We start from the raw sequence: 17,888 nt of genomic DNA on the forward strand, positions 1-17,888 counted from the left end.
ATATATATATATATATATATAATATAATATTAGTGTGTGTGTGTGTTTATGAATGTTAAGGAAAAGATTTTTGTGTTTCACATGCATAAAATTTCAAAACATTGGAAAAACGAAATACTTCATATTGGGAACTTTTATATAATAACATTCCATGCAGACTAATAAGGATCAAACAGGAACAGAATTCAGAAATTTATTAGCCAACATAATTATAGTGTAAGGGGGCTGTTACACTAATTTAAAATATACCTTTATATGCCCACTTGGGAACTATGAGTCTGAACAATCTCAATAATTTTGGCAAGACACATCTCAAAGCACCTGATAATACACAAACAAGAAGACTCTATCAAAGAACACACAAACCATCACCAGAGGTATCCTAACCAACAACAATACAAGATTAAACGTAGGTGAAGTATTGCATGTCAAACTTCAACTATCAACTACCAGCTTGCATTAAGGTACATTATACCATCCTCAAGATAGATCCTCAATATGCAGCTCACTCCTCACCTACCCCAGTTAACATCGATTGGGGGTAGTGTAACGTCTAATGTCACCTCGTCCCACTTGGTTATGTAACTGGATGGGGTTCAGGATGTTCCCGGCCCAGGACCAGGCTTGAGTTGTGAGAGCTTGGTCCAACAGGCTGTTGTTTGGAGGGGCCCGCAGACCCACATATCTACCATAGCCCAGTTGCTCTGGCACTTCTTGAAGAAAAATATCCAGTTTTCTCTTGAAATGTCCACGTTTGTTTCGGCAATATTTCTTATACAGTACGTACTTTATATATATAAAGGTTTTCTATATACAGGTAGAGTAAAGAGCCTAAAACTGTACTCCCTTGAGCGCAGGCGGGAGAGGTACATAATAATTTACACATGGAAAATATTAGAGGGGCTGGTCCCAGACCTGCCCACAGAAATAACATCACATGAGACCAGAAGACATGGCAGAATGTGCAGAATACCCCCGTTGAAAAACAGAGGTGCAACAGGTACTCTGAGAGAGAACTCTATCAACATCAGAGGTCCGAGACTGTTCAACACGCTTCCACTACACATGAGGGGCATAACTGGCCGACCCCTCACAGTGTTCAAGAGAGAACTGGATAAGCACCTCCAAAGGATACCTGATCAACCAGGCTGTGACTCATACGTCAGGCTGCGAGCAGCCGCGTCCAACAGCCTGGTTGATCAGTCCGGCAACCAGGAGGCCTGGTCGACAACCGGGCCGCGGGGACGCTAAGCCCCGGAAGCACCTCAAGGTAACCTCAAGGTAAGGTATATAAATATATATATATATACTAATATATATATATATATATACTGGGCCACAGGGACATTTTATTTATATATATATAAATATATACAGTATATGTAATATATAATAATATATAACCTTTATATATATGAAGGTTATACATAAGCCATATTACTTTACCAATGTAATCTTAGATATCATCTGATATCATGGTTGTTGTATTGAGTACATATTCTACTGCATTATTTATTGAAATGATCCCCATATTGTGCTTCAGTGAACCAATGTATAACCCTTTAATGTTATCCTAATGTACCTAGTAAGCCTTGTTCATTATTGCATACTGTATTGTTATTATTGTGTATTATTCTAATCTGCTTTTGTGTCAATTTCTTGCAATGTACCTATACACAAATTTTGACACTTTTGCTGTAATTATTCTACTTAAAATTATCTGTACCTGTAAAGTAAAGCTGTAAAGTACCTGTAAAAAATTTTTGTCAATTTTACTGTGAATTATCTAAAAATTATATGTTAGTTTAAGGACTTGCTCGAAATGCTATGCGTGCTAGTGGCTTTACAAAAATGTAAAATCAACTTAATTTCTATGTTCTCTGTTAACTCCCAATGTACCTTCTTGTATATAAATAAATAAATAAATAAACAATAAAAATATAAACCAATTTTAAATAACTTTTCTCCACATTCTTAAAGATGTTGAGAGCTTCAATGAAATACCATGTCTGTCTGTCTGCCCAATGTTGAAAGTCATATACTTGTTGCTAACTGAATTAATCTTTGCAGGATGACGGGTGGGTATGATTGACCAGTCCAGCAACGAGGAGGTGTGATCGAGGATTGGGCCGTAGGGACGTTAAGCCCCAAAACCATCACAAGGTAACCGCAAGGTAACCGCAAGGTATGGAAGACTATCACAGGTGCATCGGGATCAGCCACATGGGGCAACCTTTTGTGGTTGATCTAAGCACTGCTGCGTACCTCAATTAGTACAATAACATAATTCATATGTCGATGTCTACAAAACAGAATGTCTGTATATGTCCAAGGTTGGAGGGCCAAACACTTTGGGCTAGACTCAATAAATTTTGCAGTGACTGGTAAGGGGTCGGGGACTTTCATGACTTTCATATGTTGGGTCATCTCGTATTGCCCCCCCCCCCCCCCCCCACTTTAAGTGGGTCAACTTTCATAGCAACCCCCATGAAGTTGGTAGAGATAAAAGATGGGCCACCAATTCCAGAGTTTTATAATCTTTTGACCGAATTCAGATATTGAGAAGCAAAATATATCCTGGTAGCAGATTTGTATTCTGGGGGTTTTCAACACTTAAATGTTGCAATATTTGAGGTCAACTCAGACACTGCTGGGCACCCCATATACTGTTGTATTAATGTGTTAAGTCATATAAGGGTATGGGGTTATAATACTGAAATTATTTATTAATAGGAACTGGTTTTATATGCAGTAATGAAGCAATACAGTACATTGAATTATTGATGTATAGTTTGTAGCTTTTTAAACCATTATTTATAATTAGCATATAGAAATGTACATTTAGTGAAATTTTGAAAGAAATTAAATTTTTTATAAAAATCACAAAATGCAAGAATGCTAAAATGCAAGGTATTTGTTCAAGCATTTTTAGGGGCCAAAAATTCTTGCATTTAAAATTTCATCAAATGTACTTGTCTATATGCTAATTAAGAATAAATGGATCGTAAAAACTAAATTATAATTCTTCCAGATATAACCTCATTATAGTAATAGGTGTCATTACTTCCCATTGTTGGGTACGGGATTCTTGGATATTTTGGTTCTGCTAAGTAAACAGAGACATCAGGAGTAAGGAAATGTACAGTACATGTACACCTCGTTATGCCCGGGTATTGAACCCAGGGCCTTCCGGTACTCGCCTAGTTGTGCTTGCAGGGGTTGAGCTCTCGCTCTTTGGTCCTGACTCTCAACTGTCAGTCACCTGATGTACAGATTCCTGAGCCTACTGGGCTCTATCATATCTACATTTGAAACTGTGTATGGAGTCTGCCTCCACCACATCACTTGCCAATGCATTCTATCTGTTAACTACTCTAACACTGAAAATGTTCTTTCTAACGTCCCTGTGTCTCATTTGGGTACTCATTTTCCACCTGTGTCTCCTTGTTCGCATACCACCTGTGTTAAACAGTTTATCCTTATCCACCCTGTCAATTCCTCTTAGAATTTTGTAGGTAGTGATCATGTTTCCCCTTATTCTTCCGTCTTCCAATGTTGTGAAGTGCATTTCATGCAGTCTTTCCTCGTAACTCGTGCATTTTAGTTCCGGGACTAGCCTAGTGGCAGCTTCGTCTTGTGCTTAACAAGGTATGGGCTCCATGCTGGGGCCGCATACTCCAGGATTGATCTTACATATGTGGTATACAAAGTTCTGAATGATTCCTTACATAGGTTCCTGAAGGCAGTTCTGATGTTAGCCAGCCTTACATACGCCGCAGATGTTATTCTTTTTATGTGGGCTTCAGGAGACAGGTTTCGTGTGATATCAACTCCTAGATCTTTCTCTCTGTCTGTTTCATGAAGGACTTCATCTCCAATTCGGTATCCTGTGTCTGGCCTCTTGTTTTCACCGCCTAGAAACACCGTTTTCAACGGTGGAAATCGTTTCCACCATTTGCAATGATAAGCCAGCTGTGCCACAGATCATGTGTGTAAAATATGTAATAATTTTAGTATTTAATTCAACTCATAATTCACACAAAAAATGGTATGTTAGAAGACTAGTTCATACAATTTTAGAAAAACCCTCAATTACTGCAGCTAGACAGAGAGACTTGCCTTCCACCAGCCTAGTAAACTGTCTGAAGCTGGGGAAAGGAGAATTAACAAGAAGCAGAGCATATCTGCCATATTAAACCAAACCCTAAAGTTCAAGACAGCATGTTGCAGAGTATATTTGGATATTTAGCTAACAATCAGCAACTTCATGAGAGAAAACATAAAAAGATGTGTATAATGAGCTTTGTTTAGGAGCTTTATTTACCCACTAAAGCCATATTAGTGATGAGGGGAAATCTTCCACCTGAGTCCTTGATTACTACAAAACAGACATCATTTCCCTAAGGGAAATGGAGAATTGCTTGCTAGCAGACTTGATATTACAGTACTAGCAACCTAGCGGCTGATGTAGACCGATAAAGCTTGGAAATGTGGTCCAGGTTCCTCAAGAAACATGTTTTTTTTTTATTAACCATGTTTATAAAAACATGTCTTGCTCAACCTGACATTATGAGGACTGTGATCAGTCGATCCTTTATCCAGGCAGGACTGAAATGGGGACTGATGGCCCATTTTAAAGCAAATCTGGATGGTCTATTTTAAAGAAATTCTGGATGGTCCCTTTTCTTAATTTTGAGGACGAAGAGGTCCTCTTTTAGTTATGAGTTGTCATTTACAAAGATAAAATCTCCGTCCAGTTTGATATAGGAATAAATAATGCACTAAATAGTTATTTTAAATCTATGTTGTGTGCAATCTCTGGAAAAAAATGTAAATTCTTCAGTCCCACAGGAGAGCCCCGTCATCCTTGAAGTCCATAGCAAATGAAACAATGTTTGCAAAAAAAAATATATATATATATACTGTATATATATAAGCAAAATGCTTGATGGGCTGATTAGGGAGTTCAGTTCCTTAACCGATTTTGTGCCTCTGTAACCATTTCCACCACCACCCATGGGATGGGTATTGGGGTGCATAATAAAGAAAGAAATAGAATTGAATTGGCTGCTAAGAACCCATCCATTCAAAGGAATATTATGGAACCTCTTGGAGAATTTGAAGTCTGCACAACCGTGAAGGACAAGGCAACCCCAGCCTCCATCCCCAGCTCTGCCAGCAGCTGCATGAGAAAGGTATAAAACCTTTTTGGATCATCATCTAAAAGGGAAAGACAGAATGCAGTGTGTTTAGCAAACATGGGGAGGGGGGAGGGGCAAAGGTCTGTCTGCTGAAGCACAAGGAACAACCTTCCAAGCTACTACCCATAAGATGCTACATATGAGTTTCACAGGTTGATAAAACAAAAAGAATGAGAATCTCACAAAAAAAAGATTTATTCAAGTAATCTGCAAAAGCTGGGAACTACCATTGCAGTTTTGAAGCTTCTGAGCCTGAGACAATGAAGTAAAAAGAGTGGTCACACATGGACGACAGATATCACAAACTTGAGGATGATACTGTTATTGTATCCAACTGTTTTTGTTGGATACAATATCCAACTGTTTTTGTTTTGTTTGTCAAAATATTCAGTATGGCATTCTTATTGCACCATTCAAAGCTGTGACAATCACCATAGTACTGAAAGTGTGATCTGCCTCCTGCGAGACAAGTGTAAGGAGGAATCTGGGGTTAATGGTAAGTGCTCAGCTTTCCTTAATCTACCCTTTACAAGATGCCAGAAGAAAAATAAGTTTTCATGAAAAGTCATCAAAATTTAATGCAATCAAATGCCTACTCATTCAGGCAAGGTAGGACATGCTGGGTAACAAACCAGATCATGCTAACTCCAGAGAGAGGGGGTAACATCTAAATATACCCTGTTCAACAAATACCAGGTTGAAAGCCATGAGTGAAGTGTTACAGGCTCGCAAAGCTAAGCCACTGCTGGGCACACCAGCACAGAATGCCTAAAAACAAACTACTTTAAAAACAAACTGAGGAAAAACAGGAACAAGCAAAGACAAATACATACAGTGTATTGTTTAGCAATAATATCAAAGCATAACTTAAGATGGCCCATAGTGTATACAAAACAATGTTTCAAGAATGAACATAAGTATTGTATTTTCTTTATAAATATTGAATTCCACGAGTCTGGACCCAGGGCTGAGTGCATGGGCATGTTCTCAATTTCTCTTAAAAAATCTGCCATGTTCGTGTTTACATCAGTTATATTTACAGGGGTTTGAATATCATGCATAAAGAAGTTGTCCGGATCTTCCACTTTCATTCTTATTATTGGAGTGCTAAACATGTCCTCATACTGTTTTTTTAGGATTTCACTAATTTCTTTGTCATCCTCGGTGTATGAACTTTCACTAGTACGAATAGGTCCAATACTGGCAGTAGGTTTTGCTTTTGATTTTGAATATGTGAAGAAGTATTTTGGGTTTTTCTTTATTTCGTGAATTGCTTTCTGTTCTAGTTGTCTTTCTTCAGTCTGATATGAATGCTTCAGTCTCTGTTCGATTTCTTCAATCTCCCTCTTTAAATTATTCCTTCTTTGTATGGAAAGGTGTATGGAAAAAATAATGGAAATGCTTATGGAAAGGTAAGCATTTCCGTTATTTTTACATTTTGTAGTGTCATCTGTGTTCTCTTTCTACTTTGGACCTCTTTCTGGCTTTCCTCAATGGCACATGTTTCAGACAGACTTCATATGCTTCAGAAGTCAGTTTTTCCATTCCCTGTGTAGGATTTTTATTACTTAGAACAGTTTCCCATTGAATGTTTGTAAGTTCCCTGTTTAGTTTCTCCCAGTCTATCCGTTTATTATTAAAATTGAATCTACTAAATAACCCTTCTTGCTTGTTGTTTCTCTTGGGCCTACTACTACTGTTATTAATGTTAGTTTGCACTTCAATGAGCATGTGGTCTTAAGAGTAGCCTGTCCCCTTGGCCTTCCTCTAGTCACTGTAACCATCGATGGAAAAGGGCTCTGGTGAGGTTACATATTGGCCATACACATTTAACTCGTGGGCACTTAATGGAGCGCCGCCCTGCTCCTTATTGTCCAAACTACATTGTCCCTCTTACAGTTGTGCATCTCCCTGTTGGACGTCCTGATTTTCAGAACGTTTGTGTCTTGCTTCCGAACTGTTATTCTTGGTCATTTGTTCCTTGACAGAATCCTTGGTAAATGTGATACCTTTGATATCACTCACCTTGTATGCTTTTGTTTTCATATTGGGATCCTTATAATTATTTAGTGCCTTTTGAATATCCTGCAACTTTGATGGTGCTACATAGTTTCCCCGGCTTGGTGCTTTCTTTTAATAATTACTTACCTCTTGCAGAAAAATGGCACTCCCCCTTTCTGCAACTTCCTATTATTAGAAATTGGCATAAATTTTTTTCCATGATTTTTGCCCTACCCAAAAAAAGAAAAATAGTCCTTTACTAGAAACCATCACCTTGTTATCTTCGTAACACATTTTGTCTTGAGCTTGTAACAGACTTTAGTCCAATTAATACCAAAGATATTCAGGATAAAATTTTCAGTGTAAATAACATTATCCTGCAATTCATCTCTATTCTGTTACGTGACTTTCATAAATATTCAATTATTGCAAATGAGTCATTAAGTTTAGCAACCACCAGTCTCATTGTTCATCATTCTAGACATCTGGTGCTTCATGAACATTTGGGGGAATTGTATGACACACAGAAGACATCAAGATAGGAAGAGTTGAAATAATTAAATCTGAGCACTTGCGTAGCATAGGAGATGACAGAGGGAGGGGTCTAGTCGTCATAGGCAGGACAAGAGCATGAACAGAAGGCATTGTAAATTGAAAGCCATGCTCACACACACACACACACACACACACACACACACACGGTTGATAGGTTCCAACCGTGGTAGACGGTTGGAACAAGTTAGGGGAGAAGGTGGTGGAGGCCAAGACCGTCAGTAGTTTCAAAGCGTTATATGACAAAGAGTGCTGGGAAGACGGGACACCACGAGCGTAGCTCTCATCCTGTAACTACACTTAGGTAATTACACAGGGGTGACTCGAGGATTCTGTAGCAGGAAGATTTCTCTGTTTGTCAGTGGTTTGGCTTACTAGTGTTCAACTCCACAGATCTTCTGCACGTGACATGTTCAGCTAGATATTGTATTTCCCAAAATCTACTTTTGTTTCTTCACATTTTTATTGTACATGACATTATCCTTTTCTAGAAAATATTATTGGCTAAGAACAGCAGAAACTTAATCCAGTATATAGACTTTTGTTCAGTAAACATAGACACACAAGCTCTAAAACAATATTATAACAAAAAGTTATAAAAATGAATGCTGGATTCTGACTCCAAGGTCATTTTCTTCATCTATCTGTTGTAAGGTAGTGCTGTCAAATTGTTAGTTATGATGTGGTTTGTTATGCCCCACATGCAAGGGTCTTGTATTTATCGACATTAACAAAGCATTTGCCAGTCACCTGACCATTTGTGGAGTTCATGTTGATCTCTTTGTAAGGTCTCAATATCACCTTCACTTCCCACTTTACCATAAATTTTAGAGTTATCTGCAAATTTGGTATGTGGCTTGTAATATTCTCATCTATGTCATTGATGTTTATGACGAAGAGGGTTGGCCCCAAAGTGCACCCCTGTGGCACCCCACTTAGCACATTTCCCCAGTCAGATTCATTCCCATTTAGCATGACCCTTTGTTTTCTTTGTTTTAACCATTGTTTTATCTGTTCCAGTATTCTCCCATTTATTCCATGTGCCTGTTATTTCCTTGCCAGTCTCTCGTGTGGTACCTTGTCAAAAGTTTTAGCAAAGTTCTTGTAAACTACATCTACCGGAAGTCTTTTGTCTGAATAGCCGGTTACTGTTTCCAGAAATGTGAGCAGGTTATAAGGCAGGATCTATTTTTAACAAACCCATGTTGCATTGATTTTACAAGATGATTTTACAACATCTCTGTGAAATGTTGTATGATTCCTTCCCTTAGGATTTTTTCCATAAGCTTGCAGATGTGTGATGTGAAGCTGATCAGACGGTAGTTTTCTGCCTTTTTTTGAAAATATGGATAACATTTACATATTTCCAATCCAGGGGGGAACTATTCCTTGGTCCAGGGATTTTCTGAAAAGGGCAAGATTTTCAGTGGCAAGCATAGTGCATTTGCCAGTTCCTTTGACTGGATTGAAATCCATCCACACCTGAGGCTTTTGAGTCTTTAAGTTTGTCAATGCTCTTCCTAATTGTTGCATGTAATGGGTATATCCCTTAATCCATTCTCTTTACCTCCTTCTATCATTTGTGTGGGTGATGGGATGTCGTTCATTCTTTCTAGTGTGAACACTGATGTAATGTATTGATTCAGAGTGTTTGCTGCCCTTTTATCATCCAATACAGCTTTGTTAGTCTCATCTTTTGAGGGTCCTACAGAGTCTTTTATTTTGGTTTTACGTCGTATATTTGCATAGAATGATTTTGGATTTTCCTTTATGTTTTGGGCAAGTTTTCTTTCATAGTTTCTTTTGGCTAATCTGATTTCCTGGCTAGCTGCATTTAATGCCCTTTTATATATCTCATAATCCATGATGTTCATTGTGGATTTATACCGTCTAGATGTTCGGTTTAGTTATTAACGCTCTATTTACTACTTGTGTCATCCATCTTGTTCCTTTTCTTTTCTTTCTCCTTTTTGGCACATATCTTTGAATGAGTTCAGTAATGGATTTTTTAAATTTTCCCATGATATTTCTATGTCCTGATCACCTATCAGCTCCTTCCATGGTGTGTTTGGCAATTCCTCTCTCATTCCCTGATAGTCTCCTCAATGGTAATCTAGAAGGTCATCATCTTGGACCTTTACGAGAGTTTCTGTAATTGTATTCCATCTTAGAATGTTGTGATCACACGATGGGGTGAGGTTTTCTCCTACTTGAATTTGACAGATCATGTCCTCTTCTGGTGTTAACACAAGGTCCAGAATGCTGTTTCCTCAAGTGGGCTCTATCACAGGTTGTATGTGAAAGGAGTCCTGCACCAGGTCTAGGAATTTACATGGTATTGTTATTGATATGATAGTATGGGGGGAAGTATCAGCCAGTGTGTTTACAGGTTAAACACCTATGAACACCTAGTTGTTACAGTACAGTGTATTGTGACTAATACAGTGTGCTAGTATGGAGAAGTGTCAGCCAATGTGTTTACAGGTTGTATAATACAGTGTACTGGGACCAGATTCACAAAGCAGTTACACAAGCACTTACGTACCTGTACATATTTTCTCCATCTTTGGCAGCTTTGTTTACAATTATTTAACAATTAATGAGCTCTGAAGCACCAGGAGATTGTTTATAATCTAATAACAGTTGATTTGGAAGTTTTTATGTTTCTAACTGTTTAATAAATGTAACTAAAGCCATCAAAGTTAGTGGAAAGATGCACACTTTTGTAAGTACTTGCGTAACTTTGTGAATCTGGTCCCTGGACTGGAGACGTGTCAGCCAATGTGTCCACAGGTTGAGTGTTTGGTTTCCATATTAAGCAAGAGAAGGCCTGCTTGGCTTAACAAGCTTCCACTAGGTCAGCAACTGACCTTCTCCAGGATGCAACCAACAGCAGTTGCCTAACTCCTTATTTAAAGTTAGGTGAACAGAGGCTTCAGGTCGAAGAAATCTTGTTGAAACACTTCTGTCCTGTTGTAGAAATTTAATGCTGGAACTATTGGCTGTGACCAAATGCACTGACAATTTCACCAGTCAAGTTGTAAGAATGTGTGTGTTTTTTACCTGAATTTACCTGAGAGCCACTAACACTAGTGGCCTCAACAAAGACAGGAAGCCGGTAGCTCTTCAAGGGTCCCCCCATTTGCCTTGATCTTTTCCAGCTGTAAGTACTTTAAAAGTGTTGGCATTTACAGCTTCAGCGGGTAGGCAGATCCACGGGTTTATAACCCTGTGGGTGAAAAAGCATCTGTTTTGTCCTAAATTGTGGCTTGCTGAGCTTGAAATCGTTGCTTCTTGTTTGTGTTACATCTGACCTTTTGAAGAAATTGTCCAGATCAGCATTCTTCAAATTGTTTAGTATTTTAAGTTTCACTGTTTAAGAGATCTGTTCTATCATGCTTGGTTTGCAGTGTTATTAGCCCTGTGGCCCTCAACCGTCCCTGATAAGTGACGGTTGAGACTTGGCTCTGGAATGATTTTTGTTGCCCGGTGTTGCACTTTGTCCAGAGCAGCTATCCTTCTGAAGAGGCGATCTCCATGCTTGGATACAGTACTCCAAATAGGGGCGCATCAGAGATTTATACAATTGAATCACTGCCTTCTTTTCCTTAAAGGTAAAGGTACGCTTGATTATTCCAAGTGTTTGGTTTGCTTTGCTTTTTTGACTGCTGCCCCTACCTGCTGAGCAACTTTCATTGAGTGGTGGAAATTGACTCCAAGGTCCTTTTCTTCATCAATCTGGTGTCATGTAATGTTATTTGGTAGTTGTGGCATGGGTTGTTAAGCCCACATGCAGGGTCTTTCATTTGTCATCATTAATATTTGTCAATATTAAAAAGCATTTGCCAATCATCTGCCCATTTGTGGAGTTCATTTAGATCTCTTTGTAAGGTTTCAATATCATTATCGTTTCCCACTTTACCATAAATCTTTGTCATCTGCAAATTTGATGATGTAATATTCTCATCTATGTCATTGATGTACAGGTCTATGACAAAAAGGAATGGCCACAAAATGGACCCCTATGGTACCCCACCCACCACATTTCTCCACATCAGATTCATTCCCATTTAGCATTACTGTTTCCTTTGTTTTAACTATTCTAGTATTCTTCCATGAGCCTGTAATTTCCTTGCCAGTCTTTCATGTGATACCTTATCAAAGGCTTTAGCAAAATCCATGTACTGTATACTGTATCAACCGGAAATTGGTTACTACTTACAAAAATATGAGCAGCTTTGTAAGGCAGGATCTATTTTTAACAAACCCATGTTGTGTTGCTTTTATAAGATTGTTCTTTGAAAGATAGTGAATGATTCCCTCCCTTAGGATTCTCTCATGAGCTTGCAAATATGTGATGTCAAACTGATTAGACAGTAGGTCTCCACTGAGCTTCTGCCTTTTGTGAAAATAGTGGTGACATTTACATATTTCCAATCTATCGGGACTACTCCTTGGTTCAGAAATTTTGTTAAAAGTAATTTCGGTGGTAGGCATATTTCTTCTGCCATTTCCTTTATGACTTTGGATTTTATTCCATCCACACCCGAGGCTTTCGAGTCTTTTAGTTTGTCAGTTATGTTGCATGTTATGGTTATATTCCTAAATTCATTCTTTTCACCTTGAAACATTTGTGTGGGTGATGGGATGTCTAACCATTCTAGTGTGAACACTGTAAAATATTAATTTAGAGTAAATTGGCATCCCCCACTTCCGTGGAAATAAACATTCCATTCACCTCGGCTGTATAGGTCTCGAACCGTGGACCCCATATAGTCAAGGTGAATGGAATTCATTTAGTGTTTGCTCCCCTTTTTGTTGTCAATTATAGTTTGATAGTTTTTTGTCTTGTTAGCCATACCTTGGTACTGTATTCAACTTAAGTAATTACCAAACAATAGGCAGCTTGTTGCATAAATCCTCCGATTGAACCCTAGTTGGATTCTTAGGCAAGGCAAGACATTTGTGCAAGTTTCCGTACACCTGATGCCTTCGTTCATCTTTCAGTAAATAGGTACCCAGACATTAGGCAAGCAAATATTGTAGTTTGCAACCTAGTAAATGTCAATCATTAGGCCTAGGAAGACCATGGCTATGAGCTGGCAATCATATTGTCACAGACAATGGAAAACCATATTGCATGATGACATTTCCATGCACAGTAATGCTGTGCTGCAAATATAGATACTATACAGTTTGAGAATATAGAATTTGTACTTTTGCCAGTTTAAACCTCTGGAAAATTATCTGTAGAAATGCACATATTTCAGTAACATATTCAGAGACAAATTAAATCTATAAATATTTAGGAAAGTATCAGGCCTGATGCCTAGAAAAACAAAACCATTTGTTTTTTACCAGTTTGGTATACCATAATTTGTAAAATATATTATGGTTTTGCATATGTCACATTTTGGCAATTTACACCCTTATGCCATAAAGATATTTTTTTAATATTTGGCAGAATATATTTCAGTAAGTAGTTTTATTTCTACCATGAGATGTTTGGCTACTGGCCTGTGACAGAGTTGCTTACCTCTGGCACAAAGTTTAAATTCCTCATGGTAAGCATTATTTGCATTAATACCTTTGTAGTAAACTGAAGCAAATTAATGGAATTACTGTACATATGAAAACATTTAATGTATTAAAAGCAAATACAGTACTGAATAAATTTTAAATTATTTTTAATTAGAAATAATGCACAGCTGCATCTATCCAGATTTTCATCCTCTACTGATGCATAAAGAGGGGGTCTTTATTAAAAAAAAAATTATAAGCTACAGAAGCTAAAACCAAATATTAAAACAAAACTTGCTGAAAATAATAGGAAAAGCAAAACAAAATTAAACAATATCTAGATATATATTATCTTAAAACAAAACTATGTACAGACATGTAACAAGTGATGTACATACAGCCAGATACCCTTCATCAGGAGAAAAACTTTGGACATGCATTTACAATGTCCCAAACTACTTTAAAAGAGTTTTGCTAAACCTCCCTAAATAGTTGGGACTTCAACCAGCTTTCTCAGGATCGGCACCTCTTGAGATAAAAGTTAAGGCTTCAAATGTAGCATTTGCAAGGCACATTTTAATCATATATATATATACACACAGGGATTAATTGAACTTTATGCTGTATCTATTGATATTACAATCATAAAAATCATTACCATCATTCTTTCATTCCTAGCTATTATAAAGAAGTAATGTTCAAAATAATTTCAGAAATGAATACCAATGGAAGATGATGGACACTGCATCAATGCAAATAAGGGCCTTCCCTGTGAAGGTCCGAGGAGGAACCGGCTCTGAGAAAACTGGGTCTTGATTCAACTTCACCACTACGCTATCAACAGTGAAGAAACTCCGGAAATGCAACAACAACAATGAAAATTCCCAGGTGGAGCTACAAATAATAAATTTGGTAAGAATGACGAAAAATACTGAATTTAAATTAAACAATATAGCAATTTTAAATAACACAAGTCATTCATTTTCCTAATTCAAAGGCTTTCTTGAATATGGAAAGGAAAAGGCATTTCTTTGATTATAAGGCAATACAAAGACATGTAAATTTAGATGTAAAAAATCTAACAAGAAAGTCTTTGAATTATATTAATAAATGTAGAATTCCTAGTATGACATCAAACAATTAAAAATAATTAAAGGGCATTGAACCATACCGAATAAAAAAAATTAAATAAAACACATACTAGGATTAAAATAACCCATATATAAACCAAATACAGCAGAGGCATATGCTGTACAAAATGTTTGTCTGGCCGTGGGTGTGTGTTACTACACTCTGGAGACTGGCTGCCAGTATTGGCACAATATCCATGAGGTTGTAACACCACTTTAAGTTCCCTCTTATGCTCAGCAAATTAATGGCACGAGATTGAAATGCCTCAATCGGTATAATGTATACCGTATCTCTAGTGCCTTTTGGTTTTTGAGCCTTGTCAATGTGGACTTTGAGTCTGATACCACCCAGGAACTCTGGAGTGTTACAAAAAAAAAAAAATTAAATAAATGCAATTGGGGCAAATGAAATGTCTTGAAAAGCTATGAAAGCTAGCCACTTACTTGAAAATCTGGCCAATTAATACAAAGCAATCTAAAAGGGCAGTTCAGTCACACAAACTTTTTTTATCTCTGACACGCTTAAGCAACATTACATTTCTCTGACTATATACCAAATAACAAATTAATATAAACCATGGTTTTTAAAGAATGTTGTATGAGCAAGTAATGATAAAGTAAACAGATAAAAGGTGTGCAAATTTATTCAGGGAAATTTGATTGCGCTGTCGACACTCAGAGGGTACACATCAGATAGCAGGGAAAATTGAAAAATGACATTACCTGCAATACCAGTCATGAAAATGCAAAGTTTCCTTTTCATGCAAGTAGTTTCTTTTACATAGTTACAAATATATCATGCAAGCTGACGATGAGTCACAATAACGTGGCCGAAGATGTGAAGACTAAACCACACACCACAAGATGAAGGAACGAAGACGTTTCGGTCCATCCTGGATCATTATCAAGTCGATTGTGATGGGAGCGAGGGAGGCACGGGCAGTTAGTAAGGCAAGAGGTGAGGAGGAGGAAACTCAGAGGAAGGTAAGAGCAAGGCAAAAGTTATGGGTGGGATGGCTGTAATAAAGGGGTGTAAGAAGGGAGTAATAATGGGTGTAAAAATGGGAGTGTAAGAAATAAGAGAAAGAAAAGAAAGAAAAAAGGATGGATAGGCTTAGTTAGGTTATGTTAGAAAGGACAGAGCATTTGAGTATGTACTGAGACAGTTAAGAGTCAACAGCAACAAAGACAGGACTAAGGTTCATGTTGGGTATGTTGTGCATCAGAGCCGGTTCAGACAGCATCTGTGAAGAGTAGAAACAGTAAAGTTTATTTTAGAAGACCAATCAATAGGAGTATTGATTAGAATTCCTAACATGACTTAAGATAGCATTGTTTGTGTCTGCAAACTTAGAATTAAAGAACCCAAAAGAAGTGTTAAGTTTGCAGACACAAACAATGCTATCTTAAGTCATGTTAGGGATTCTAATCATTCTATCAATTGGTCTTCTTCTAAAATAAACTTTACTGCCTCTACTCTTCACAGACGCTGTCTGAACCAGTTCTGATGCACAACATACCCAACATGAACCTTAGTCCTGTCTTTGTTGCTGTTAACTCTTAACTGTCTCAGTACATACTCAAATGCTCTGTCCTTTCTAACATAACCTAACTAAGCCTATCCATCCTTTTTTCTTTCTTTTCTTTCATTTCTTACACTCCCATTTTTACACCCATTATTACTCCCTTCTTACACTCCTTTATTACAGCCATCCCACCCATAACTTTTGCCTTGCTCTTACCTTCCTTTAGGAGTTTCCTCCTCCTCACCTCTCTTGCCTTACTAAATGCCCGTGCCACCCTCGCTCCCATCACATTCAACTTCATATTGGTCCAGGATGGGCCGAACTGTCGTCGTCCTTTCATCTACTGGTGTGTGGTTCAGTCTTCATATCATGCAAGCTAAAATTAGCACAAATATGAAAATAATAAAACGCTGCATACTTAATATGGGAGAAAAATAAAAGTCTTAAAGCATCCAAACTATGTACACTTTGGCTTCAGTGGGCAAGCCCTTAAGATGGCATAAGAGTCAAACCTGCATAAGGCAGAGACAAGCCACCTTGGTCACAACCAGCAGCAAGTCACCATGCCAACAGGTACTCACCCGGAGGCTGCGGTGGCCGAGATGTGGCTTCCCCAGACTCGGGTAGGTCGTGACCATTGAGCTGTGACGTAGGGGTAATTGCATGTGATGAGCTTGTTGGAGTCTCGGGAGAGGTGATTGGTCGAGAGCCCACAAAGGAACTCTCAACCCAAACCAAACGTCGTGGGGAGGGAGCTCTTCCCTCTGGTCTTGGAGACCCTCTAGGAGATGCCCTAGGGGATGGTGTGGACTCATTGCAGTAATGTACTATGGCTGATGTTACCTCCTTTATGGAAGAATGGACATCTGCAACATCAGTGGGCACTTGCAATTTGATGCTACCATTTGTGCTACCTGTATCATTCTGTTCTTCACTCTCAGGCTTTGGCATGGCTGCATTTGCTTCTGCTGAAGAATTCTCCTTGTCCTGTGTGTTGGCTGCAGACTTTACAAATCTTTGGCTATATGCAGTGATGCCAAGAGCTAATCTATCTGCCGCGGTTAAGTAAGAACCGGTGTTTGTAAGCGAAGACTGAGAGCCGGCTAGTGAGGCTAAGGAAGTTTGTGATCGCCATCCAAGGTACGGTTGGCGGGTGTATGTTGCGGTGGATTTAGTGGATGTCACCGAGCCAGTGGGTGTGGTGGTACCAGAGTTGAGGCGAGACGTTGACCACCGCGAGATTGGATATTGAAAGAGTGATCCGCTGCGATCACTGGGAGAAGGAGATATAGAACAATTGGAGGCTGGTGAGGTGACACCTCCAAGTCCTGTCATGCCTCTGGAGGTTACCCGGGTAGGTATGACCACTTTAGTGGGTGTGCTGGGGGTTTGAGCTCGGGATGATCCCAGTGACGTCATTGATGCAGTCTTAGACGAGTATGCTGACCAGCCTCCACCACCGCCTGTCGTGCTAGAGCTATAGTCACGTCGGCGAAGAAGAAAACCTTGCTGCTGTGGCTGTGCATTCTTCATCCAGTCAGGAACATCGAGTCTCTGGAGGGATCGCCTGACTCTTAGCTCTGCTTCTGACAGCTGCCGTTCGGACCCCTTCATCAGCTCGTTCTCCGGAGGCTGAAAGATGGCAGTGAATTAGTATTTGTTTTTAGTATTGCACTACCCAACACTACTCGTTAGCCTACTATGATGTCTAAATTTAATTCTTAAGATTTAAATTGGGTATAGAGTATCACAAAATCATCCAATTTTATGATGCAATCTAAAATAGGAACACAGTCTAGTGATTTTTTTTTATATATATAGAATTTAAATATTACTAGTAATATCTAAAAACTATGATAGGTTCTCAGGATGGTCAGTTGTCAATAACTAATGACAATGTTGAACAAAATCTTTTAGGAATATGACCTTTTATGTGAAAATTGCTTCCATCACAAGAA

General features: G+C 38.5%; 1 protein-coding gene and 1 long non-coding RNA gene across 9 annotated transcripts in view; one reads left to right on the forward strand and one right to left on the reverse strand.

Annotated features, from left to right (window-relative positions):
• LOC123772655 (uncharacterized) overlaps positions 1-14,127 on the forward strand; it is a 36,116-nt gene extending 21,989 nt beyond the window's left edge. Inside the window, exons 3-4 of the long non-coding RNA XR_006774689.2 lie at positions 2,071-2,185; positions 13,988-14,127. This is a non-coding gene — a long non-coding RNA (uncharacterized lncRNA). The remainder of the gene's footprint in view (positions 1-2,070; positions 2,186-13,987) is intronic.
• Positions 13,601-17,888, reverse strand: part of LOC123772653 (mucin-19) — a 213,859-nt gene continuing 209,571 nt past the window's right edge. For 7 of the 8 annotated variants that reach the window (XM_069303438.1, XM_045765919.2, XM_045765916.2 and 4 more), the window contains one exon: positions 13,601-17,562. In XM_069303438.1, the coding sequence (XP_069159539.1) occupies positions 16,489-17,562 (1,074 nt within the window). In that variant the 3' untranslated portion in view covers positions 13,601-16,488. The remainder of the gene's footprint in view (positions 17,563-17,888) is intronic. The other variant, XM_069303437.1, reaches the window with a different exon arrangement.

This window comes from Procambarus clarkii, chromosome 50, assembly GCF_040958095.1.
Source record: "Procambarus clarkii isolate CNS0578487 chromosome 50, FALCON_Pclarkii_2.0, whole genome shotgun sequence".
Classification (NCBI taxonomy): domain Eukaryota; kingdom Metazoa; phylum Arthropoda; class Malacostraca; order Decapoda; family Cambaridae; genus Procambarus; species Procambarus clarkii.